We start from the raw sequence: 24929 nt of genomic DNA, 5'->3' as shown, positions 1-24929 counted from the left end.
CTGAAATATTTTTCTTTTTATTTTCTGCTCTTTCTTTCCCTGACTTTTCTTCCTCTAATCTTCTCTTAAATCTTGAAGTTTCCTTGGATTGACATATTTCTCTACTCATTCAACCTAGTCTTTTTTATTTTTGTTTTTGTGTTTTTTTGAGACAGAGTCTCACTCTGTCACCCATGCTGGAGGGCAGTGGCACAATCGCAGCCTCTACCTCCAGGGCCCAAGCAATCCTCTCACTTATGCCTCCCTAGTAGCTGGTATTGCAGGCGTGTGCCACCACACCTGGCTAATTTCTTCGTATTTTTTGTAGAGACAGGGTTTCACCATGTTGCCCAGGCTGGTCTTGAACTCCTGGGCTCAAGCAATCCACCTACCTCAACCTCCCAAAGGGCTGGAATTATAGGTGTGAAGCACCGCACCCAGCCCTCAACCTGGTTTTGAGTGTGTCAGGGTTATCATTCCTTGATGTCCACTGCTGCCCATGCACCAATATCTCTCCTTCAAGGTTGCCCTCATAAGCTCCAGGCCTATGTTTTCTCAGTGCCCATTAAACATCTCAAGTTCTATATCTCACATGTACCTCAAACTCAATTCATCAGAAACCGAACTCAGTTCATGACATGACCCTCAAACCAGTTTCGGCGAAAGACTTGTTTTGATTTTTAGGAAGCATTGGTTAAATACTAAAGCCAAGAGGCTATTATTCTTGAATTTTCCCTCTTTCTTTTTCCCAGTATCCATCAGTCACTAAGGATGACCTTTTCTACATGCAACCATCTCTCCCATGGTTTTGTAAAAACATCAAAGGGAAAGAGGGTGAAGGCCAAATTTATTTGTTTGATTTTTTTAACATGGAGAAATTTAAGGAATATTTATAGATAGCAAGAGAAGAAGCTAGTGATAAGAATGAAATGTACGATACAACAGAAGGAAAAAAGACAAGGCAAGTTTCCTAAGGATGTGGGGATTGAAATCTTAGGATAGTTGTAAGAACCTGGAGGAAAAAATGCAAGGATAGGTCAAAATCTATATGTGAGGCCAGCATGGGGGGGAAACTGAAGGAGTTCATAATTTATTTATCAATTAGGTCATCTGCTAAAAATGAAAGAAAGAAGTGAAAATGGGATCATTTGAAAGGATCTGTTGTGCCCATTTGGTCTTAAACATTAGCGGACGGAGTTTAGTAGAGGTAAGCAATTATCTGTTTGCATGTTCATCTTTGTCTTCTATATCCAAAACCATGCCTGGAATACAGCAGGCCCTCAGTAAACATCATATAGTTTAAGCTCCACAGTGGCAGAAACCAGCTCTTATTCATATAAATGCCCTCAGCAAGTAACATTGTTCCTAGTCACTGTAGAAACTCAAGTCAAAAGAATGAATTGCTCTATAGAAAATTATATAAAAACATTATCAGCCACATTCTCTGAAACTGGAAGTTCCTCATATTATCCTCTTAAGTTGAACCTTATTAGAAAGAAACAAACACTATTCATGTTAATATCAACGATTCCTTCATTCAAATAATTCTTAGAATAATTGGTATCATTAAAAAGTAAGTAATTTCTGGCCGGGCACGGTGGCTCACGCCTGTAATCCCAGCACTTTAGGAGGCCGAGGCAGGCGGATCACGAGGTCAGGAGATCGAGACCATCCTGGCTAACACGGTGAAACCCCGTCTCTACTAAAAATACAAAAAATTAGCCGGGTGCAGTGGCCGGCGCCTGTAGTCCCAGCTACTCGGGAGGCTGAGGCAGGAGAATGGCGTGAACCCAGGAGGTGGGGCTTGCAGTGAGCCGAGATCACACCACTGCACTCCAGCCTGGGCAACAGAGTGAGACTCCATCTCAAAAAAAAAAAACCAAAACAAAAAAGTAAGTAATTTCCTTATGCTTATTAGCAGTATTGTACAGTGGAAATAAATGCTATAATTATAGCTCAAAGCTATGAATATGCTTCAATTTTCAAGAATTATACCCAAATATTCATTATACTTTAGTTATCCAAGACAAGAAACTGAACCAATTTTCCTTTGAAATACTTAAAATATTTCTTGTAGATGTAAAAACAACTAAGGAAAGCTAATAAATTCTCAGAAAATATATTTTATGTAAGTTTGAAGTTCCCCACATGAACAATTAGTTCTACCTTGACTCTATCTGTGCGGTTGTTGAAAAGTCCAATCCGTCTAATGGTGCTGAGGATGGGGTCGGTGGAGTCATCAATCATGTTGTGCGTGGTCACTGGGGGCAATGACTGTCGCTGAAGTATGAGAGGGAAGGAAATGTCAGTTGCGGAAAGAATTAATAAGGGTGACTAATTTCAACAGTAGGTCATTGACATTTCATCCAACCTTCACACACCTTCAGTCTTTTGAGACGGCACTAATGATGATGACTAAGTCTTGTGTGTGTTTCAAAGGAAGATATGGGTTGAAGAATCTCCTTCGCATGCTATGAACACACGAAGCTTTTGTTTTCCGCTTGCAGCTGCTATATGAGAGACCTGGACTTCTCGATTGCTTCCGGGACTTATTTGGAATATAAAGGTGTCCTGAAGTCTTGACTTAAGATGAACTTTACTGATTTCTTTTAGCAAGGCTCCCCTCCAGTACCTGATTCTTCCCTATTATAACAAACATTTTGATGCAAGCCTAACACATTTGTTTTGTCTCTTTTGTAATAATTCCACTCGACTAAGAAATATTCTTTTCTCTAATGTGACTCAAATTCTATGTTTTGGAAATATTTAGGACGTTTTTGTAGTTACTAAACTATACACAATTTTTATATTGAATATATTGATTCGAAAATAATTTTGTAAGCAAGTGGAAGGACAAGTTTCATGAGATTTTTTAAAGGAGCCCTTAAAACCACTAATGAAAAAATGTCCAAAGTAATCATTTAAGTGACTATGTTAGAACGTCTTTTCTAGCCTCAGGTCTAAAAATGTTCCAAATTAGCACATTCCAATAAATTAAAATACTGATTAGATAGAATTTAATAACTATGGGACATGGTGGGTGCTTTTTTCCTTATTACCTGAGTTGAAAAGATGGCTCTTTTCATAATTGTTAGATCATCTCGATCTAAAATATTGTTCATGTCAGGAATTTCTCCTCTGCAGGGAAAAAAATGTTAATAACAAAAATAAAAACAGCTGGCACTAATTCAGTGATTCCTAAGCATCAGATTATATATTATATATTTCATGTATTTTAATAAATAACGTTGATTATTCTATTAAGTAAATGTATTCATATAGACTTAATATTTAAGTACATATTTAATACACATTGTCAATATATATTTTGAATTAAAATCTCATGAAGTCTCCCTCAGCTTCAGATTGACGTATCAAGCCTTAATGAGTTCATCATTGAATTAGAACTTGCCTGCATATAAATGTGTTCTTATTTGTACAGCTGTTTACAAGTTTTGTCAAATGAAGGGTAAAACACTGTTCACATGACATAACACATTTTCAAAGGTTATTAATTCCTTTATATTTGGAACAACATTAATAAGTTATGATGTCTAAATTGTTAAGTTTGAATAGTGAAGCCTTAAGTGATTGAAGTACAAAGCATTTCAAGCACCTACCTTAATAATGCATCATAGAGTTTTTTGCCAAACTTTTCCTTCACAGAATGCGCAACATCCCTGTTTGAAACAGAAAGATTTATCATTTAAACAGTACGACAGTGTTTAATCTTTGTCATGATAATGCTGTTGTTTTGTTGACATTCTTTGAAATTACATTCTTTGAAATTACAGGTATCTTTTTTATAGTCTCTTCTATTATTTCACTACTTGCCAATTCAGCTTAAGTTGACATCTCCAGAGCTGAGGCAACAGAACACATGGCCAGCACAAAGAGCTTAAAATTTTTTTACTTCATGATGATTGGAATAGGTTAGAGAGCAGAGAGGGGGAGTAGATGGAGGTATCGGTGGAACAAGATGGGAATTCATTGACCATTGTTGAATCTGAACTATGAGTATACAGGGGGTCATATTACTAAGCTTTTTACTTGACATGTTTTTAGAATTTCACAATAAAAAGTTAAAAAATATTTGACTCATCTTTAAAGATTTCTACAGGGCCTTGTTCCTTCAATGGTAGCTCATTCCAAAATTTGTGTAACACCTATAATGTTATAAACATTATGATAATCTAAAATAGTAGCACGATGAAAAGAGAGTCAAGTATTATTTGTCTGTAATAATCTTAAGGAAAAAACAAAGTTCAAGGCGATACATGAGATATCATTCACTTAAAAGAAATCTTTTTATGTTTATTGTTTGAGAACATTCACAGGACGTGAGATTACCACAGCTGTTTTCGCACTGCTTGTCCTTTCAGGGTTTCCACGTTGAAATTATTTGTCTTGGCAGGCATAATGAAAAACACCACCACAGTGACGTCACTTTTATGCATCTGATGAGGAATTAGAAAACACAACAGAGTCAACTATCAAAGATTTTTAAAAAGTATGATAGATGGAATTTAACATTGAAAAGTAGAGTTTTAAAATATCAATAGATAAAAGGTATAGTTATTTATGATTCACACAGAGATTATATTCACCTTCCTGAGACTTTTTCAGAAATTTTAATTAAAATCAAAATAAATTTTAAATTTTCAGTCAGTACTTGTCAATGAACAAATTGACTTTCAATCACTATATGTCAATTAACAGTTTGAAAATTCAAACAAAATATTTTCGTGCCTTTGACCATCTAGAATACATAACAATTGCTATTGATGACACTGTGCTTTTCTGTGGTTAAAAAAATAGCATGAATGAGAGCTAATTTTAGAAGACCAAAATTAGTTCTTTAAAATTTCAGATTGGAAGTTTAATGAAGATTTAAGCTTTGGTAAAAGCTAAAATAATATTTCAATTTTTTGCTTATTCATGTTGATTGATGACAGATTATTTACAGTTTTCTGCTAAATGTCTTGATTCTCATGATGTTATATTTTGGTTTTTAGCCCTAAAGCAAAGAAACAAGTACATGAAGAGCACTTTTGGGATAGCAGACACTGTGCTGGGTGCTTTAAATATACTACTAATAATCATGTATAATAGGCATTTCTCTCCTCATTTTATTAATGTCAAAAGAAAGGAATGAGAGGTTAAATATTTTATCTGAGTTCCTATAACAGGCTAGTGCCAACGCTGACATTTAAACTGCTGGCTTGGCATCTCTCAAAAGGAAATGACTTGTTAAGAAGCTATAAGAATGAAAGCATAAACTCAATTAAAATCGTGAACCACTATGAAGGTTTATGTGTTCTGGAAATGACTGACTAGCTCCAGAGTGTGGGGCACTTTACCATCTAGTACGCAGCCTCGGCCCTCCGGGGCCTGACATTTTATTAGGGAAAGCTACTGAAGGCATACAATAGGAAACTCACCCTAGGAACAGCCAAAGTGCTATCAAAGAATAAATGTACTATGTGGAAAGAAAATTCCTTCTTTTAACTTCTCCAGGTATCACAGTTATCTTTTATGTCTAGTATAATAGTAATCAGTCTTTTCTTCATATCTATAAATAAAGTGAATATTTAATAACTATATAAATGCATTTATTAATAATGTCCCTAAAGACTGTATATGTGATATAGTTGTGAGTCCATTATAAAGCTTGTTGAATGAATATATACTAGGAAATATGAAGTAAGATTATTTAAGAATAAACTTTTTAGTCTTCAGTTCTGTTTTGCATAGTTGGATTTCATTAATGAATCGCTTGCTTATTAATGTGGCTTTAGTAAATTTTTTTAGTATATTTGGTATAATGTCTGCTCTAAAGCAAAAAATTTATGTCCAAGAAATAAAAATTTAACTGGAGGGTAGTACAGAACTCAGGAAAGTTTAGATTTTCTTATTATCTCATTAAGATTGAAATTCTACACTCTTCTCCTGTGAATATTTTCCTATTACTTATTCTATATTTTTATGTGATGGGATTGGAATATAAACCAATAGCTCCCATCAATAGCTATGACATGGTATCTTTTTTTATAGTTGCTTCTATTTATGCATATTGTATTGCTCGGTTAGTTGAGAACCCACTTTGTATCCCATCTTCCTGAGTAAAAAAATGATTTCACATTGTTGGGAGTAAGAACCTTCTTTTTCCTCCTTCATGCTTTCATGTGGTGTGACAGCCACTAGTTCAAGAGTTTAAGACTCTCAGTCGCAGGGAGGTGGTGTGGCTAGGGAGGTGAGTGAACAGAGTGTGTATGTGTCTGCCCTGTTCTATAGAGAGTTAGTGCTGTCCAGTTTGGCTGCAAGCTATGTGGCACATGCTACTCTGAAGGCCTGCTTCAGTCGGGAGAGGAGAGTGATGGTCAGAGCTTCCTATGATTAAATGGCTAACAGTAATAACAAGGTTCAGTATTAGGATGCGTATTGTCATGTGCATAAGCCACATCTTCCATTATAGTCTTCACTGATTTTTTGAAAATTGATATTTTGCTCTCCATTTACTTGATTTCTCTATATTTATTTTTCAATTGATTACAAACTCATGTGAGGGAAAAGGGATGTTATAATGACTTATTAAAACATAGAAGGGAGAATGGGATAAGCTTCATGAGATATATAATGGGATAAGCTTAAGATTCTCCAAAAAAAAAAAAAACAAGACAACATTATAGACAAATACACACAAGTCAACAATGTGGTAACTCCAATATGTAAATTGAAAGGCTGAAGCCATTTTTAGAATACAATTATCGTTTATTCTCTTGAAAACTATTTAAGAAGCAAAAAAATTCTTCACTTCCCACAGAAGAAAGTTCTCCCTACAAGAGCATTATATCATGTCCTAGAGCTTTCTTACCCTCAGCAGGAAATTTAGCCTAGATAAGGATTCTAGGAAGATGTCAGCTCCTTTGTTTGAAAACTCGTACCTCCCAGCAATGAAAAGGAACAAAGTCTTTTCAAGATCAAAGTCGAGATGACTAAAACAAAACAAAACCGTTTCAAATGAAATACAGCAACAGTAACAAAATGTACACATAAATTCTGTTAATGTACAAAGGGGGCTGGGAAAGATAAACATTTACTATTACAATTCTGTTTTCTCTCTACCAAAGATCCCTCATATTTGATGCTTCTTTTTTTTTTAATAAAGAAAATCATACCCATAGAAATGACCTCGAACAAAATCTTGGATTCTGGCCTTGTACATGGCATGTAGATTTTGAAACTCATGCACTGCTGAAAATTTCTTAACATTCAAGCCATTTGGAGTAACTACATCTAGAAAAGCAAAACAAAATTATTATGAAAATTCTCTTTTCAAAGAGGATACCATTGTAGAAAAAAGTATCTTTAAAACTATAAAGTTAGATGTTTATTAACATTCTACTTTCTGACTACCATAAAATTTAAAATTCGTAAAACTTCCAGTTCATAAAACATTCATAAAAATTCACAACAAATTTGGTCTATTGATTGAAATAGGAAATCAGAAATGCCTGACCAAAATAACAATGAGGGACTGGTACAATGAACAAGTTAATCAATAACAATAATAATGGTTATTATAGTACTCATTTATTGATTATTTAATGTGCACCAGGTGTTGCTCTAAAGGCTTAGAGTATAACTCAATCTCTTCAACAAACCACGGGAGTGAGAGCTCTTATCTGCATTTTCAGAGGTGGAAACTCAGGCACAGAGTTGTTTAAAGACCCCGTCCAAGAACACACAGCTGGTAAGTCAAAGCAGAATCCATGCAGTCTGACCCACATACTGTTTCCTTAACCCCGCACTAAACTACCTCCTGCCATCTTGTTTTCCACAAGTGTATGGGACACCTTTTGTGCATTTGGAAAATTGGAAAAGGCAGCCTCTTACTTCTAATTTCTATTATTATTTCCATTTCTTATTTCTAACACAACTGATTCATTCTTCCCAGGAGATTTTGTTGCTCAGGCAGGGAGACATTCTTGGTTTTCCAAACATTGGTCTGTGACAAGAAAGAGAGGGACCACTCAGAGCATATGATGGAAACTACCTACTGAGTTGAATACGTGGGTTATCAGATTTAGTAGCATAAAGCAAAAACAAGAAAAAAGAAGCTATGTTTAAAAAAAAATGTAGCACAGGGCTATGAAGATTTTTGTAATTTTAAGAATCTTTTCCAGCCTGGCCATCATGGTGAAACCTCATCTCTACTAAAAATACAAAAATTAGTCAGGCATGGTGGTGTGTGCCTGTAGTCCCAGTTACTGGGGAGGCTGAGGCAGGAGAATTGCTTCAACCCAGGAGGTGGAGTTTGCAGTGAGCTGAAATCACACCACTGCACTTCAGCCTGGGTGACAGAGCGAGACTCCATCTCAAAAGAAAAAAAAAAAAGAAAGAATCTTTTACAATTAACTGGCTATTTTCTTCATATGGTTCCACAAAATCAATCCAGGCTTTTTGGTCATTTTTTGTGGAAAATAAAAACTTACTGATTTTTATGAGTTTTATTAAGTAATCTGACATTTGTTACACTCTTTTCTATGCATGGTCACAGTAGAATCAATTTTAAGTAGCCAAGGTTTCCAGTGAAAGCTTTCATGTGAATAATTCCTAAATGAACTATATAATGTGATTCGTATAGTATGACAATTACATCTTAAAATGTATTTATCTTTCTGCAGCAATTACATAGGGCTCACTTTGTGCCAGGCCCTATTATATTTCATATATAATAATTTTTTTAAAATCCCTATGAGCCATCCTCTCACCTCAGCCTCCCAAGTAGCTGGGACTACAGGCACATGCCACTACATGTGGCTAAGGTTTGAATTATTTGTAGAGATGAGGTCCTGCCATGCTACCCAGGCTGGTCTCAAACTCCTGAGCTCAAGCAATCCACCAACCTCAGCCTCCCAAAGTGCTGGGATTACAGGCATTAGCCACCATGCCCAGCCCATAAACAGAACTTTCTAAAAGTCAGTTTTCATACTTGAAATGGGATAAATGCAATTCCTGATTAAGACTTTTAAAATTTTAATCCAGGCCAGGCGTGGTTGCTTATGCTTGTAATCCCAGTTCTTTGGGAGGCCAAGGTGTTTGGGATTGCTTGAGTCCAGCATTTTGAGACCAGCCCTGGCAGCATAGCAAGACCTCATCAAGACAAACAAACAAAAAGCTGGGCTCCATTGGTAGGTGGAGCACACCTGTAGTTCCAGCTACTCAGGAGCTAAGGTGGGAGGATCACTTGAGCCCAGGAGGTCAAGGCTGCAGTGAGCCGAGATCACGCCACTGATCTGCCTGCCTCGGCCTCCTAGAGTGCTGGGACTACAGGCATCAACCACCGTGCCCAGCCGATGTATTTCAAGATATATTTGTAAGTTTATTTTTCTTCTCATGATTATATAATATACAGAAATATAATGAATGTTTTCACCAAACTGCATATCGATGCTGCCAAGTCATCTTATGTAAACCTGTGTATCACATAAAGGATATAATTTTTGATGTGTGGCATCTTGATCAATGTGACCAATACTGATTTAAATACAATGTTGCCACTCAAAAAAAAAAAAAAAAATCCCTATGAGGTAAATTGTTTTCACTGTCCCCATTTTACAAATGAAGAAACTGGCCTGCAGAATATTAAGTCATTTGCCCAATGTCAAGTAAGCACAAAGTAACAGAGGCTGGATTTAGAACCAAAGCAGCCTGGCTCAGGAGTTTCCACCCTTTTGATGCAGTGGTATCATACAACTGTACCATACAAAAAGCTATAGAAGGCAAGAATGTATGTGGATACCAGCTTATTATGGATTGTAATCCTCAGCAATTTTCTAAATCGTTTCACAAACAATTATAAAAAAAAGATCTGTGTCCTGAAATTGTCTGTTTATTAGCCTAAAGAGTTAGGCCAATGAGGTCTTCTAATATCCATATTTATAACAGAATAATCTCACATGCACAGGCCTATGTGCAGTCATATGCTGGTAAAATTTAACAAAGAGTACTCCAGGAAAAAGAGAGAAAAAGAGAAAGAGAGAGATAATTTTAGTATTTGCCTTTCTCCAAGGTGTAAATATTCCCATCATGACTGATTTCAAGCTACCAATGTAAATGCAGAGTTGGGAAGAAAAGTGCAGTAACACCGTTATAGTATTTCCATCCATGAAATATGTATATATATAGATATATAGATATATGGATGTTACTGCACCATTATATAGGTTATGGGTTTTAGGTCATTTGTATATAATGTTGCAGTAACATATAATGGTATTACTGCACCCTTATATACAAATAACCTAAAATCATAGTAAAATGGAGTAAAATAACTAGGAAATTATGTTAAATTAGTTAAATTAATTTGATTAGTTAATTTAATTTAATTAGTTCATATAAGTACATGAATTATTACGTAATAAATTAGTGTATATAAGTTATATGCTCATATCATTTAAATTTTTAAAAAATCAAAATATTGACCTTGAAAAATCTCATTTTCACTTCTGTTCCATAATTTTTTCCTTTCCCTGGAAGCAACACTGGTCACTAATTTCTTGCTATTGTTCCCAAGTAGAAGACAATGTCAATGTTACCCACCTTTCTGATGTTAGGCAATGCCAACACAAAGGAAAAACGTTGACTAAAGGATGGTATTAGCTAGAGTTCATAATAAGGTATTAGCATGGGCTCAAAAATCAATAATTGCAACACTATTAATGACGATATTAAAGGGAAAATGACAAATTTTTGAAAGCAACATAGGATATTTAAGGCATATGTTGTATTCAGTTTTGTATCTGTAATTAGTAAATTTATCATACTGCCTTCTCTCCAATATTTTTAAGAAAATATTACCTTTTCAACATCTCAAATTATTTTGAGTCAAATTTATGGCAAAAGCATAACGATATAGTAATAAATATAGGCTTTTGCCAATTATTATACAGTGATATTTTGAAAAATATCTGGTCCCATGCATGTTTTTGACCCAGCCAATTTGCCTCTTGCTCTGTAGTTTCGCCTTCAGCATTAAAAGTAATGGCCGTAGTTAAACTTTTAATCGGGGAAGACTTCAAGAAAAATCAAGGAATACAAAGTCATAGTTAAACCATGCGATCCTTATTTTTCTTTTTTTCAGAATGCTCTTGGGAAGGTTTATATGTTTAATGATCTACTAAAAGTCCATTGACCTTCTTGAGCCACAAAATGTTCAGAGATTTCACAATTTCCATCAGAGCCAGCACATGATTCTACTGCAAGTCTGAAGAAACCCAGAATGCAGTGTTTATAGTTTCTGGTAGAACTTCCAGAGAAAGCTAGCTTGTGGGCACTCAGTAATAAATGAGAACTTGGGGAAAATCTAGACAGTGATCCACACAAAATAATAATTGATATTTTCTAAATCTTTACAATGTACCAGGCACTGAGCTGAGTTTTTTCCATATGTTAACTGTTTGAATCATTGCAATGATTCTAGAAAAGAGAAAGGATTATCCACATTATGCAGATAAGACACAGAGAGCTTAAGTAACTTTTATAATGTCACACAGCTAGTAACGTATACTCAACATAAAATCATTTTTGGTACTGAATACAGGCAGTTAGGCAAAAAGCGCATGCTTTGACCACTACTCTGTAGCTATATTCTTAAGAAAACAAAAATTTAAGAACATAGTATATAGAGAAAGCAGGACCTAGAATAGAATCTTGGAGAATGTCCACTTTGGAAAGTAAAAGAAAGTAGAAAAATGATTAGAGGCACCAGAAAAGATTATACTGGAAAGAAAGTAGAATGTGCAGTGTAATGAAAAATAATGGAAACAGATGTTCACCGCCTTTAAATGCTAGAGAATATAAAGAAAAATAAAAAACATTAGATGACCCTGAATTTGATGATTTTTGGAAATGCAATTTTAGGCCAGAGTGGGAGGTTGGAAGCCAGAGTCCCAGGGGCTAATGAGTAAGTGAACCTAGCAATTATGGTTTACTCTTATAAGATATTTGGCAGCAGGAGAAAGGAGGAGATGGTATGATATTTGGCAGGGTAGCAACCTCAAGAGAAATTTTCATTTTAGAATAGGCAAAAACAAAGAAAGCATTTTTGTTAGCTCAGAGAAAGATACTGTAGACAAGAAAAAGGAAGATCCAAGAGAGAAATGAGCATATTGATGGAATAAACTCCCAAAAGAAGAATGAGAGTAAGAATCCAAGTGAATCCAAGAGAATCCTTGGAAAAAAAAAAGGCTACTATAGGTTCTTAATGCTGTCACTATTCAAATTAGTTGGGTTCTTGTCCTTTTTTTTTTTTTTTTAATCTGGCACCTTGAAATACCTCTTCTACACATTCTGCCATCTGAAAGAAGGACAACTAGAGACAAGACCACAGGAATTAAGCAAGGAGGATATATTAATTAGGATGATTTCGTTGCAAGGAATATAAACCTACTAATGCTGTCTTAAGTATAATAACAAGGAATTACTTATTAATAGGATGCCGGAGTGTCTCATGGCAAATATGTAGCTGAGCCTTAGGAATGATTTTTTAAAGTGGTCAAAATTGGCTGGCTGCGGTAGCTCACACCTGAAATCCCAGCACTTTGGGAGGCCAAGGTGGGTGGATCACGAGGTCAGGAGTTCAAGACCAGCCTGGCCAAGATAGTGAAACCCCGTTTCTACTAAAAATACAAAAATTAGCTGGGCGTGGTGGCAGGTGCCTGTAATCCCAGCTACTCGGGAGGCTGAGGCAGAGAATTGCTTGAACCTGGGAGGCGGAGGTTGCAGTGAGCCGAGATTGGGCCACTGTACTCCAGCCTGACAGAGCAAGACTCCATCTCAAAAAAAAAAGTGGTCAAAATCACTGTGGAGAACCTCGAGTTCTCTCTCTCAGTCTGTTTTTGCTTCTTGTAACAATTCAGTGTAGTTTAATCTTCTTTGCATCCGGTGCAACAGAATAGAAAAATGAATAAAAAAACAGAATAAAAAAATAGCTCAAAGCTATTGGTAGTGTTCCATTATATGACTGCATTCAGAGACTCGTTTGAATGGGAGCATTCTGATTGGCCCAGCTTATGTCAGATGTCTTCCTTTGGGCCAATCAGCTGTGGCCGGGTGACAGGGCCATGTCTTATGAGCATGAGTTCTTCACATTGCAAGCACTGGTTGGGTCTGTAGATAGTTCCTAGGAAAATTTGCAAGGAATCTGGGGATAGGGAAAATAAAACGTTTCTACCAATACAGCACCAATGAGGTAATGTTACAAGATGTAAGACTGGGATAGTCTCACACAAATTTCTGTTTTCTTGGCTTTCATTTTCTTAAAAGACAAGAGTCAACCGAACTTCCTTACACATACCAACTCATTATGACAACCCAGGTCATACCGAGGTTATTTCAAGCATAGCTCATTTATTCAACAAGCACAGATTGAACACTTAGCCATGTTCCAGATATAGCTTTGAGTTGGTTTCCCTGCAAACCTACTGAAATTGAAAATTAAAATACATAAAAAGAGCTGCGTGGTAACTGAATGCAATTTTTCCTCAAACTACTACTTCATAATGGAAAACAAAATCCTCATAGTCTAACATCATTTGGAACTGAAAGATAGGTGATCCAGGGATAATAATTACCAGGCTTTCTCTTCAGCATATGTTCAGCCTCTATTGCTGTTATTTCAGAAACCGTGGTGAACACGTGAGCGCAATGAACGGAAGCTCGCTCCATGCAGTACCGGTGGTAAATCTGCCTTTCCCCAGCCTCTTTGTCAATGTTAAACTGTTAGAAACAAAAATAAAACACACATTTGCTAACACTGGCCCTTCTACACAAGCTAAACAAAATCACACATTTCACCAATTGGCCTACCTCAAGGCTGTGTAAAATTTTATGACCACAAAAAAGTAATAAAAACTTGAATTAAACCCATTACTACAATATACATAAGGACTTACACTTTAAAAGACATTGTTTACTCCATTTCTCCTTCTAAACTGCTGTTTAACTCCCTAAGTAAATGATGTTTCTACCTTGCTGTAATCACATAGAATTCTTGAATTTTTGACGTTTTAATTACACTTTTACTTATCTACATCTTGGAATACTGAGCTAATGCCTTTCTCCAAAGTCTTTTATATATTTTCCCATAAACAATGAAACAAAATTGTTGACATTGAAAATAAGAATAATTATTATAATGCTTAATTCACTGAAAGGGAACCTGAAAAAGAGAAAGACATGCTTTTCCTTGGTTATAGAACTTCCCCTTTATAATTGCAAAGAGTGTATAATTACTCTAGTTAGATATTGTGCTAGATTATGCAATTATCTATACTTCTGGGTAGTTTAACTTAAAAAAAGTCAAATTCCCAGCAATCACTTAAGTAACTGGCAACAGTGTGGGCTTTTGCCATTTCACTTAGTTACTGAATGTAGTGTCTCACACAGCTGCATATGAAACTAGCAGTGTCTAATACAAAAAGAATATGTAACGTTTCTGACATTATGTAAGTAGGGTGCTTTTCATAATGAAGATTGTCAGTAGCTCTTCAGCACTAGTGTCAGGCATTCCACTAAGCACAATAACGTAGTTAATTCTTATAAACTACTGAGACACATATTTTGTCTTCATTTTATGGAGAAGGAAATTGAACCTTTTAGAGGTCAAGAAACTTGTTGAAGGTCACATTGCTATTAAGAATCTTAGTAGAACCCTAATTTGATCCCTAATCAGCCTGACTGATGAATGAATACAGTCTTGTATTCATCTGTTTTTATATCATTGAGACTTCAACTCTATCAACAAGTTAGTCCCAATAATTACAGCATCATAGAGAGAAAAATACTAAAAAGAGACCCATTAGAGGAATCTCATGATTAGAACAAAAAACTCCTAGAGCATTCTTTCATGACTGTAATATTTGGAATCATCTCTCTGAAAATGTTTGAATCAGGTTGTATATGACATGCTTGGATCGGCAGAAGTTTTCTTAAAAGCTCTATGTGGCCAGTCTAATTCATGAAACCAAATCTCTCATTTAATCAACTTTTTTGAGCAATTTATGTGTATCTATTAACTTTAGGAAACTTATAAATTAATGGAAAATGGATAAAAAACAGGTAGAAATGAAATGAGTATGTGTCTGAATAAGTTATAGGATCAAAGCAGCACTGATTCACTCTGGCTGAAGGTAGGCAAAAGTATCTCATACTACACAGTAAGTGTAGTCAGTATCAACTCTACAAATGTAAGACTTTCAAGTGCAAAGACGAAGACTTATTCATCTTTCTGTCTCAAAATTGGTTGGATGAATAAAATGGCATTTGGACCAGGATATAAAAGTTTAATTCTGGGAAAGTTATTTTTAGCTGAAATGCTAGCTGCCCTAAAGAACAAGTATAGAAAATGCTATGGCATGTGCAGAAAATAGCAGGACATCTGACGTGACTGTAGCATTGGATGTAGAATGTAAGAGACAGAGGCTGGTCGGATACAATAGGGCCAGATCACTGAAATCCCTGAAGATGAGCCTAGGAATTTTGCCTTTGTCCTGTAAACAAGAAAAGCCACTCTGAAAGTGTTTGTTTAGAGGTGTGGTAAAGACAGAGCCGATGTTTAAGAAAAATAACTCTGGAAAGAAGTAAAGAATGTTTTCTATCCCACTGAGTATTTTGTGAATTTCAAATGAGATAACAAATGTCAAATGTTTGGAAAAGTGCGTGGCATATGGAAAGTGCTCAATAAATTTAGGCATTGTTTTTATTAATTATTATTATTGTTGTAGAGAATGACATGTCACAGATAAGACAGTATTTAACATTTAGACATTTAGAGATGGGAAGATAGATTTTCTTTTCTTTTTTTTTTTTTTGGTAATGAAACCGTGAACTTTATTGAGAACTTTCAAGCATCATAACTTGAAGAAGTATTTCTCAATTCAGTTTATCGAAATACTTTAGCTTTCCATCTGGATCTGGGATTATTGTTTCACTACCAGGTTTCCAGCCAGCAGGGCAGACTTCTCCATGTTTGTCAGTGTACTGGAATGCTTGAACCAAACGTAGTGTCTCATCCACTGATCTACCCACAGGAAGATCATTCAGAGTAATTTGTCTTAGGATTCCTTTGTCATCAATAATGAAGAGACCTCTAAGAGTGTGGCCTGAGTCCTCTAGGTATACACCATAGTCCTTTGAGATCTGATGGGTCAAATCTGAAAGAAGTGGAATCCTTATTGGCCCAAGTCCTCCTTGTCTTCGAGGGGTATTAATCCAGGCCAAATGGGTAAACTGGGAATCAACAGAGCATGCTACCACTTCAGTATTTATAGATTTGAATTCTTCAAGTCTATCGCCAAAAGCGATAATTTCAGTTGGACACACAAATGTGAAATCAAGTGGGTAGAAGAAAAAAAACAAGTATTTCCCACGATAATCAGTTAACTTCAGCTCCTTAAATTCTCCATCGATCACAGCTGTGCCTTCCCAGTAGGGCGCTGGCTTGGAAATCTTCGCTTTGCTTAGGTGCAGGGAGTGGTCGGCGACCGATACCCGGGATGCCTCTCCCGGGTACACTTGTCCACCCCGTAGAAGTGGTACTCCTCTTCGCGGGTCCGGGGCCTCTCCTCTGTCTCCCAGCCCTGCACAGCTCCAGCCGGCAGCAGGAACAGCAGTAGCGGCAGCAGAAGCAGCCTTCGGTGCCGGCCGTGGCCCGGAGTTGTCGCGGCTAGCAGCGGCAGCGCCTCCATGATGACCACGCGAGCGCAGAAACACGTCCCTTGGCGCGAGCGCGGCTTCTCCCGCCGCCAGGGAGCTCGGAAGATAGATTTTCTAAATGAGCAGGCTGAGTATGCACAAATACAGCGGCAGGATAGCAAGAGCCTGGAGACCCCGTGAGAGGCCTTGGGGAAGTCAGGTGGGTGTGCATGCTTCTGCCTTTCCCTCCTCCCATGGGGCACTCTTATGTTTTAGGTCTGTAGTATGCGTGGCCATTCCTGTGGCTTTACAGAAACCTTATCTGTTTACACATGTTGTCCACTCTTCCACATATTTATGATTATATCTTAAAATCTCTGTACAATAATTCCAACATAGGACATATCTGGACCTGGTTTTTCTGACAATGGGTTTTTACTTTCTTGCATTTTAATATATCTCATAATTTTTTATTGAATTCTGGATAATGTGTATAGAAAAACAAAAAATGGGTAAAGTACATATTAATCAATAAAACACAGCCCAGTGACACGTGTGGATAACCCTATAATTGAAGTTGACTAGCTCAAAACTTGATCAGAAGAAAGAGTTTAAATCCACCAAATAATTGTCCATGGCTTCCTTCCCCATTTTCCAATCCCAAATGGCACTGTCCTCAGATTTCCATCTAGGAAATTCTGTTACAATTAAGAAAAAAAGGGCCAGGAGTGGTGGCTCACGCCTGTAATCCCAGCACTTTGGGAGGCTGAGGCGGGCGGATCAAGGCCATCCTGGCCAATATGGTGAAAACCCATCTCTACTAAAAATACAAAAAATTAGTTGGCCGTGGTTGCGCATGCCTGTAGTCCTAGCTACTCAAGAGGCTGAGGCAGGGGAATCACTTGAACCTGGGAGGTGGAGGTTGCAGTGAGCCAAGATCACGCTACGGCACTCTAGCCTGGCGGCACTCTAGCCTGGCGGCACTCCTCTAGCCTGGCGGCACTCCTCTAGCCTGGCGGCCCTCCTCTAGCCTGGCGGCACTCTAGCCTGGCGGCACTCTAGCCTGACGACAGAGCAAGACTCCGTGTCAAAAACAAAAACAAACAAACAAAAAAAAAACGGGGGGTGGGGCGGGGGGCAAAACAAGAAAACTAAAGGCTTTGGGGGAAAAAAAAGCATTTATTATGTAGTCATTAGAGTCGAGAGGATAATTGATCAATGATTGGACTTTAAAAAATGAGTTTGGAGACATATTCTTAGAGATTAAAATCTTATTTTAAATAATGAATTTTACTAAAAACTTAAACCAGCATTAGAGTTTTTGTAATTGGCTACTAACAAAAATTGTTTTCAGTTAGCAGTAATTTGAGTAAAATCGTTCCAATCTTTCTGATTTTACAAAAGTTTAATTATTCTTGTTCTCATATTTGCCCTATTTTTATTTGTCTGAGTCAGAATTTACTGAAGCTGATCCTGGTTCCTGCATCAAAGATTAAACTATGACTTCTTCCTTATGCTGAATTTTTAAAAACCTTTCATGTATATAATTTGGTGTTCTTATGTGTCACCCAAATTCTAAACTTAGTGTGAGCATGGGGGCTTCTGTTGTGTAAAATGATTATGAATTTAACCCAAAAGCTAGTTCTTAACTGCTTGTTGTCTACTAGTCATTTTGCTAGATAGAACATTTTACTAGAAAGATGGGCAGGGATCTGACTAAACTTAAGTATCTCACCCAGTGAGGGGCTTTAAACTAGAGAGATGTATGATTAAAGACAGTATGATAACTACTGCCCTTTCATCAAAAGGGTAAAATTGTAATATGTAAGTATATATTATAATGCATTTCTTCCTTAAAACCAAAGAAAAATATCCTATGTGTATTATTAGTAGCTTTTAAAATTATTACTATATAAGATTTAAGAATTCTGAAGTGAAATATTCAGTCTGCCACTCTAATACTTTCTCTTTCACTGAAGTCAAAGTGCACTCCTCTCCAGGAAGCATGGTTGTGGAGCTTATCAGCTTATCACAGATCACTGGTTTGCCCTTATTAGTCCACCATTACTATATACCGCTAAGAACCTCCCAGATCCCCAGGCTTTCTGAATTCCTTGGTGATTTTATTTTAAATGTACAGCTTATGTTTCTAGTTTGACCTTTAGATTAGGCTGACCTTTTTATAGGGAAGGGCTCATCAGGACCACTCATTGCTTTACAGATGTTAAAGTTTTTTAGAAAGAACTTTCTTGCCCTCTAAGTGTCTTTGAGACAGTAGTATAACTTTTCAGTGGCATTATTTGAGTATTATTTGTGTATTACACACACATACACATTCTGTTTTATAGAATCCTAGAACTCTTTAAGCTGGGAAATTTTTAAAATCAACTTTGTAACTTCCTAATTTTCCTGATAGCAAAACTGAACCCTAGAGTACTAAATAGATTTGATTGTTAATATAGACACCAAATCTGCAAAACCTCTGAATTTATACTACTCAAACATTTTGTTAATATTACTAACATGATGATATAAAATATATACTTTCATTAATCTAAATTGACATGAAAAATAGAAGAAATAAATCAAAACTGAATGACTTTGGCAGGTCATAGACTCAGGTAACCTGCTAAGATGAGCAAAAATAACTTCTTGTTCACCAAGAACCCATATCCCTGTTTGCAATAACTTCTGTTTAACTTGATCCCACAAAAATGCCCCCTGTGCATTGCAAAGTTACAGGGAAAATTGAACCTATCAACCTATAATGTGGCTTTTAATCAATTGTTTACTTGGAAGATAGAAGAAATAGAGGAATTAAGTCTCAAAGTGCAAGTTTGTATGTCTCAAATCTCAATTATCTACCTGCCACTCAGAGCTGTGTGTGGATCCAGGGTGTTCACAGCACTTCCATAGCCTTAGGCTAGAACAAGGGCCCAACCTTGCACCTACACCGTGTCTTTACTCCTGCCATATCCCTCTGGAACTATTGTTCCAAAGTGGGACAAAAATCAGGCCTCTCACCTCTATACTCTGGTGTACTCTGAACAAAGTTGAACTATATGAGCTGTCTATCAACCCAAGGGAAGCTTTGTCATGAATATTGATTAGCTAAAAGGGCATTTCTGCCATCTGGTTGGCAGATGAAATGTACAGATCAATACTTATCTTTCAGCTTCAGCAATCTGAAAGAAGGGTGAGTAAGAGGGAGGGAGGAAGGAATATTTACCTTATCAAGATGGTTGTAGAAATCAATATTTGCTGCACAGAGATACCTCCCAAGTAGTGTAGCGTGGGTTGTAAATATTGTGGCAATAGGAAGTTTCCTCGCTCGAGAAAGGATCAGTCCAATTCCAGCCTGCCATTCATGGAATTGGGCAACGACATGTTTACTATCTGCATGATCTGTCACCTACATTAGGAAAAAAAAAGAGCATTCAGAAAAGTTGTTGATGAAGCTTGATTGTGATCATGGTCCACATCATAAGTGGAGTTATGGTGTCTATAAATTATTTTGCAATTTAAAGGAGTCTAAATATAAAGCATGAATATTTAGCAAGGATAATACAGGATTCAGTGGCATGTTCATTAACCCCATATATTTTTACGTCTTAATCCTCTCAGTGATGGAGCAGATTTTTTGTATCCACAGAAGAATAAATACTAATATCAATAACAGGTAATGAATATTAATAAATACATGGAATAAATGCAAACTAGGCACTCAAAAAATATTTATTGACTGGACAAATAAATTCTTAAAGATATCACTGAATAGCTGAATCAATTAGGACTACTCACTTATAAGCTTATTTTTTAAAAACTACTTAAATTTTTTTTTTAATTGACTAGACGTGTTTATTTATAGTGCACATTTTGATATTTGCTAAAGGAATGGCCAGCAAGAGACTTGAAAATGTCTTCTATATTTGTAGTGGCCCACTTATGGAGAAGCAAATGTTGCCTAAAACTATATAACAATCATAATAAAAAAATGCATATGAAGAAAAAGTGACTTTTAAAATATCATTTTTTCTAATAAATAATTACTTGGATTTTCAATGACTTGAAAACTCTAAAAGCATACAATGATTTTCATGTGTATATTTGCATATTTGATTTTGAGAAACAAAGATAAAATGCCATTACATCATTTTATAATAAATAATAAACAATTCCATGTTTTAAATTTATCTTATTTGGGTTTTCTTTTTCTTGAAGCCAACAAAATTTAACTGATATATTATTAAGAATATGGAATTAGAGAGAAAGAGGCTAATAAAAAACATGCCTAGAATCAAATAGCAGCTTTGTAACACACTGAAGATCGGGGTCTAATTCCACCCCAGGGTCTAGTTGTAAATCAGGTGGGCATCCGTATTTTTGCCTTACAAAGAGACAGCTTATTTTGTTTGCCCTTACAAAATATTAACATTCACACTGACTCCACGATGAGAGTTCATATCCTTAATAGAGACAATAGCAAAACACCGGCATTCAAGAAGGCTGAGGAGAGAATTGGGAAGTTTGGAGAGTTAACTTAAAACAGTGATTATCACATGTAGGGTACATCAGGATCACCTGGAAAGCTTATTAAACAATAGCTTATTAAGCTATTTGCTACTCTTAAGATTCTATACTTCATGTTTTTCTTATATATATATATAAAGTATCATCTATATATGGGGCAATATAATTGGGTGTTTGATACACATCATGCCATTTAAATTTGACATGAGGTAAATAGTAATAAGTATCATTATTACACTCTTCCAAAGGCTGGCATTTAATTTGCAGAATGTTCAACATTTCCTCAGATTTCTTTCAATTGCATTAGGACAAGCCATAATGGCATCATCTCAAAATTTGCCTCATGTAAAGATCATGGGATTATTCTTGGGCACTGAAAGCAGTTGTGCTGCTCCTCTGTTGTATCACCATATAATAAACCATACCTCTTTTAAGAACCAGGCAGTTAAAGATCCAAATATCAGCATATCATTGGCTTCTCGGTCATGATAAGGAATGCCGACACTGCATGCTTCCCAGAGGTCACCCTTCCACCTGTCCAGATTCCAAGCTGAATAGCCTATGTCAAAAAGTACCACATAAGGACTTCCTTCTATCAGCCATCTTCCAAAATGCACCTGTCATATAAAGAACACATAGCCATGTAGTGGTATTAAATCATGCAAGACAGGACAATGTATTTGCACTCTGAGGATATAAACTTTATGTAGTACTCAATAGCAGATTAAACAAGCTACTTAGAAAAGAATATTGATAACATATAGCCTCTGCTGTTTGAGCCTCAAGCTGGAATGAGCATAAATCTATTCATCTAGAACCTCCAAATTCTTGCTCTTCATTAAATTTAAAAACAATGCATCTAGATCATGTAATCTCTGTCCATCTGTCTTTAGTTACTCTCTTGTGACCTTGAACTCACAGATCACAAGAGAGTTAATATTATAGTCTCTGCTTTTATGACAGAGCCATGAAATGCTTTGTATCTCTGAAAACCTGGGTACTTGGATATAATGGCTCCAGTGTCGCTTATTTTCTTTTATGGAACAGGACTAACAATATTTCCTGCTAGAAGAAAAAGCTATTTCTGTAGTCCAATATGTATGATTTATCTTACTCTTCCTATCAAAAAAATTGATGCAAAATGTTTCTCAATATGGTTGCTGCCAGAGGTTTAACTAAACACATTGGCCTAGATACATTATCTCTTTAGCAACTCGAAGTATAATTCTATTACATTCTTCAAATTGACGTCGATTCCTAAATGTTTTATCTTCTGCAAGTTTTAATGAATTAGCTCTCTCATTTTTTTTCCAATTGTATGTATATCATCACTTGCATATCCAAGTTTTAACTTCCTTTTTTCGATATTTTTTACCCCATATTTCGATAGTAATTTACTTGTTCTTTTGTCTTAATTTTCATTTTATGTTTATTCTCCTATTACATGATATACAACCTCATAAACCACTTCAAACCCTTTCTGGAACTCAGCAGAGGCTAAGAGTCTTTTTGAATGTGGATCCAGGCTTCTCTAGAAAATAACATATATTAATATTGCTTGCATATTGACACTTATGACTCCACCTATGGCTTAATTTTGCAGGACTTCAAAGCCCAATTTGATCATTTCCTACCACGGGTCCCAGGCATGCGTGTGGATGCTTCTCACCCATCTATTCCTTGGTCAACCTTGAAAGACCCTCATTATGTTTCGGTTGTTTCCATTATAATTTAGTGTTTATCATGCCACTGTTTCCTTTTAAGATGAAATTTTCCTGAGCCCCAAACAACTTTTCAATAGTTTTTCTCCTTGGGAAATTCATTGCTTCATGTATTTATACACTGTGAATAACATGTAATATTACTATATAATATTTACTGACTGCCTAATATGTGCCACGTGATACATAAGCTAATATCATAAAGAAGAGCTGAAACTATTACACAAATAGAGAATGTAAGCCAATTGGTATTGACCTCCAGTCAGTTCTTGGCTGCAACATGAAAATATCCCTACACTAGAAAGCCATGAAGTCTTGAGACCAGTCAGTTCCATTGTGTTTCTCATCTACCTCTTCCTTCACAAGAACTTCAAATGCAAGCCCCTTCTAACATCTAATTTATTTGCATCCTGATAGTACAATAGGCATTGTTCTATCACATTTCTAACATTCTCTATGCTGCCCTCACTAAGAAATGTTTTCCGGTACTCTTTGGGATCTCAAGTTCCCTTGTAAATTATACATTCCACTCCTTAAACCTTGCATGCACCTCCTAGACACCACTACCCACACAGCATCTCAAGTGAAGACTTTGCCTTTTTTCACCCCCAGAAAATATATTCCTGGGGTGAGTAGGAAGGAAAGTTACTGATTTTTAAAATTCTACTGAAACTTTTAAAGCCTTATTCTTTATTTACATATAAAACACCTTTGAAATGTATGCTATCCAAAAATATTACCTTTCCTCGCTCAGCAAAGATAAGGTTACTTTTTGACCTTATCTTAAGCAACTTCAAATTCCAGATTTTTTATCCTGCCCACTTAAGCTCATGGTTACTTGACCTTATAGACTTAAAAGACTTTCATGTCCACCTGATTTCAGCTACTCAAGATCATGACTGCATTCTTTCCTTGTCAAATCCCAAATTATTTCTTTCCTAAAATATTCCACTTTAGCGTTCTGTTACCCAGTTACAACTCTTGTACTTCCATTTCTGTCACTCTGTTTCAGTGAGATCATCAAAAACATTGGGTAAGATTGTCCTGAATTCTTCATTAACTTGTATCTAGTATTTGCATTTATTTTTTTCCTTTTCGAGTGAGACAAGTGAAAAACGATTCTTTCAATATTACTTTGGATCTTGTTCCCTACCCCATTCTCAGCGACTTTATTCTCTTCAATCCTCCATTTATTCTGAGCTTTTAGCTTTTCCCTGTCTGCTAGGTATTTCCTTTTTGCAAATAAACATGCTCAGGTCTTACCCATATTTAATAACACACCAATTCTCAAAACCATGTCATTCTGCAACTACTTTATTATATTTTATATTCATAGAAAAATCTCATAATCACAACTTCTGTATCTTTTTTCTTACCACTTATTTATTCCTCAACCCACTGAAATGAGATTTAACCTTCCTTTCTTCTCTGAAGCTGTACTTATCCATGTTACCAACGGCCCAAATATTACCAAACCCAACAGACCCTGGATCAATCGTTTGTTGACTTAATCCCTTCTTCATACTTAAAATTCTCTCCTTCCTTGACTTGACATCACGATTCCCGTTGGAGCTATAAAAAATTACCACAAGCCTAGTGGCTTAAAACAAATTTATTATCTTACAGATATTGAAGTCAGTAGTCCAAAATAGACAAAAATCAGTGTATTGACAGAGCCACATTCCATGTGTAGTTTCCAGGGAAGAATTTATTTTCTTACTTCTTTTTTTTTTTTTTTTTTGAGATGAAGTTTCACTCTTGTTGCCCAAGCAGGCGAGCAACGGGCACGATCTCGGCTCATTGCAACCTTTGCCTCCCAGGTTCAAGTGATTCCCCTGCCTCAGCCTCCCGAGTAGCTGGGACTGCAGGCGCCTGCCACCACATCTGGATAATTTTTGTATATTTAGTAGAGACAGGGCTTTCACCATGTTGACCAGGCTGGTCTTGAACTTCTGACCTCAGGTGATCCATCCGCCTTGGCCTCCCAAAGTGCTGGGATTA

The 24929-nt window shown here is 36.3% G+C and overlaps 3 protein-coding genes across 8 annotated transcripts in view; 1 reads left to right on the top strand and 2 right to left on the bottom strand.

Moving 5' to 3' along the window:
- The window catches only part of SPX (spexin hormone), a 245495-nt gene that overhangs the window by 29625 nt on the left and 190941 nt on the right, over positions 1-24929 (top strand). For 2 of the 6 annotated variants that reach the window (XR_010120859.1, XM_063639623.1), the window contains one exon: positions 7677-7787. The exons of 2 other annotated variants lie outside the window; for them this stretch is intronic. The gene's annotated coding sequence lies outside the window, so the exon portion shown is untranslated. Of the gene's footprint in view, positions 1-2486; positions 2767-7597; positions 7788-24929 lie in introns of those variants that run through there. 2 more of the 6 variants (XM_063639622.1, XM_063639627.1) reach the window with 2 other exon arrangements.
- The window catches only part of GYS2 (glycogen synthase 2), a 63234-nt gene that overhangs the window by 22242 nt on the left and 16063 nt on the right, over positions 1-24929 (bottom strand). The window contains exons 3-11 of the mRNA XM_055280414.2: positions 21633-21824; positions 19907-20089; positions 13617-13761; positions 7158-7275; positions 6854-6974; positions 4330-4436; positions 3600-3659; positions 3039-3117; positions 2146-2259 (exon numbers count right to left, since the gene is read on the bottom strand). Coding sequence (XP_055136389.1) covers positions 2146-2259; positions 3039-3117; positions 3600-3659; positions 4330-4436; positions 6854-6974; positions 7158-7275; positions 13617-13761; positions 19907-20089; positions 21633-21824 — 1119 coding nt within the window. The remainder of the gene's footprint in view (positions 1-2145; positions 2260-3038; positions 3118-3599; positions 3660-4329; positions 4437-6853; positions 6975-7157; positions 7276-13616; positions 13762-19906; positions 20090-21632; positions 21825-24929) is intronic.
- Positions 15844-16751, bottom strand: LOC129483268 (peroxiredoxin-4-like). Its single transcript, XM_055280418.2, is given in 2 exon segments — positions 15844-16568; positions 16571-16751. Coding segments are annotated over 2 exon segments (813 nt in total). The 5' UTR covers positions 16731-16751; the 3' UTR covers positions 15844-15915.

Source organism: Symphalangus syndactylus, chromosome 5 (genome assembly GCF_028878055.3).
Source record: "Symphalangus syndactylus isolate Jambi chromosome 5, NHGRI_mSymSyn1-v2.1_pri, whole genome shotgun sequence".
Classification (NCBI taxonomy): domain Eukaryota; kingdom Metazoa; phylum Chordata; class Mammalia; order Primates; family Hylobatidae; genus Symphalangus; species Symphalangus syndactylus.
The sequence above is the reverse complement of the archived record's forward strand: the minus strand, read 5'-3'. Positions and strand labels throughout refer to the sequence as shown.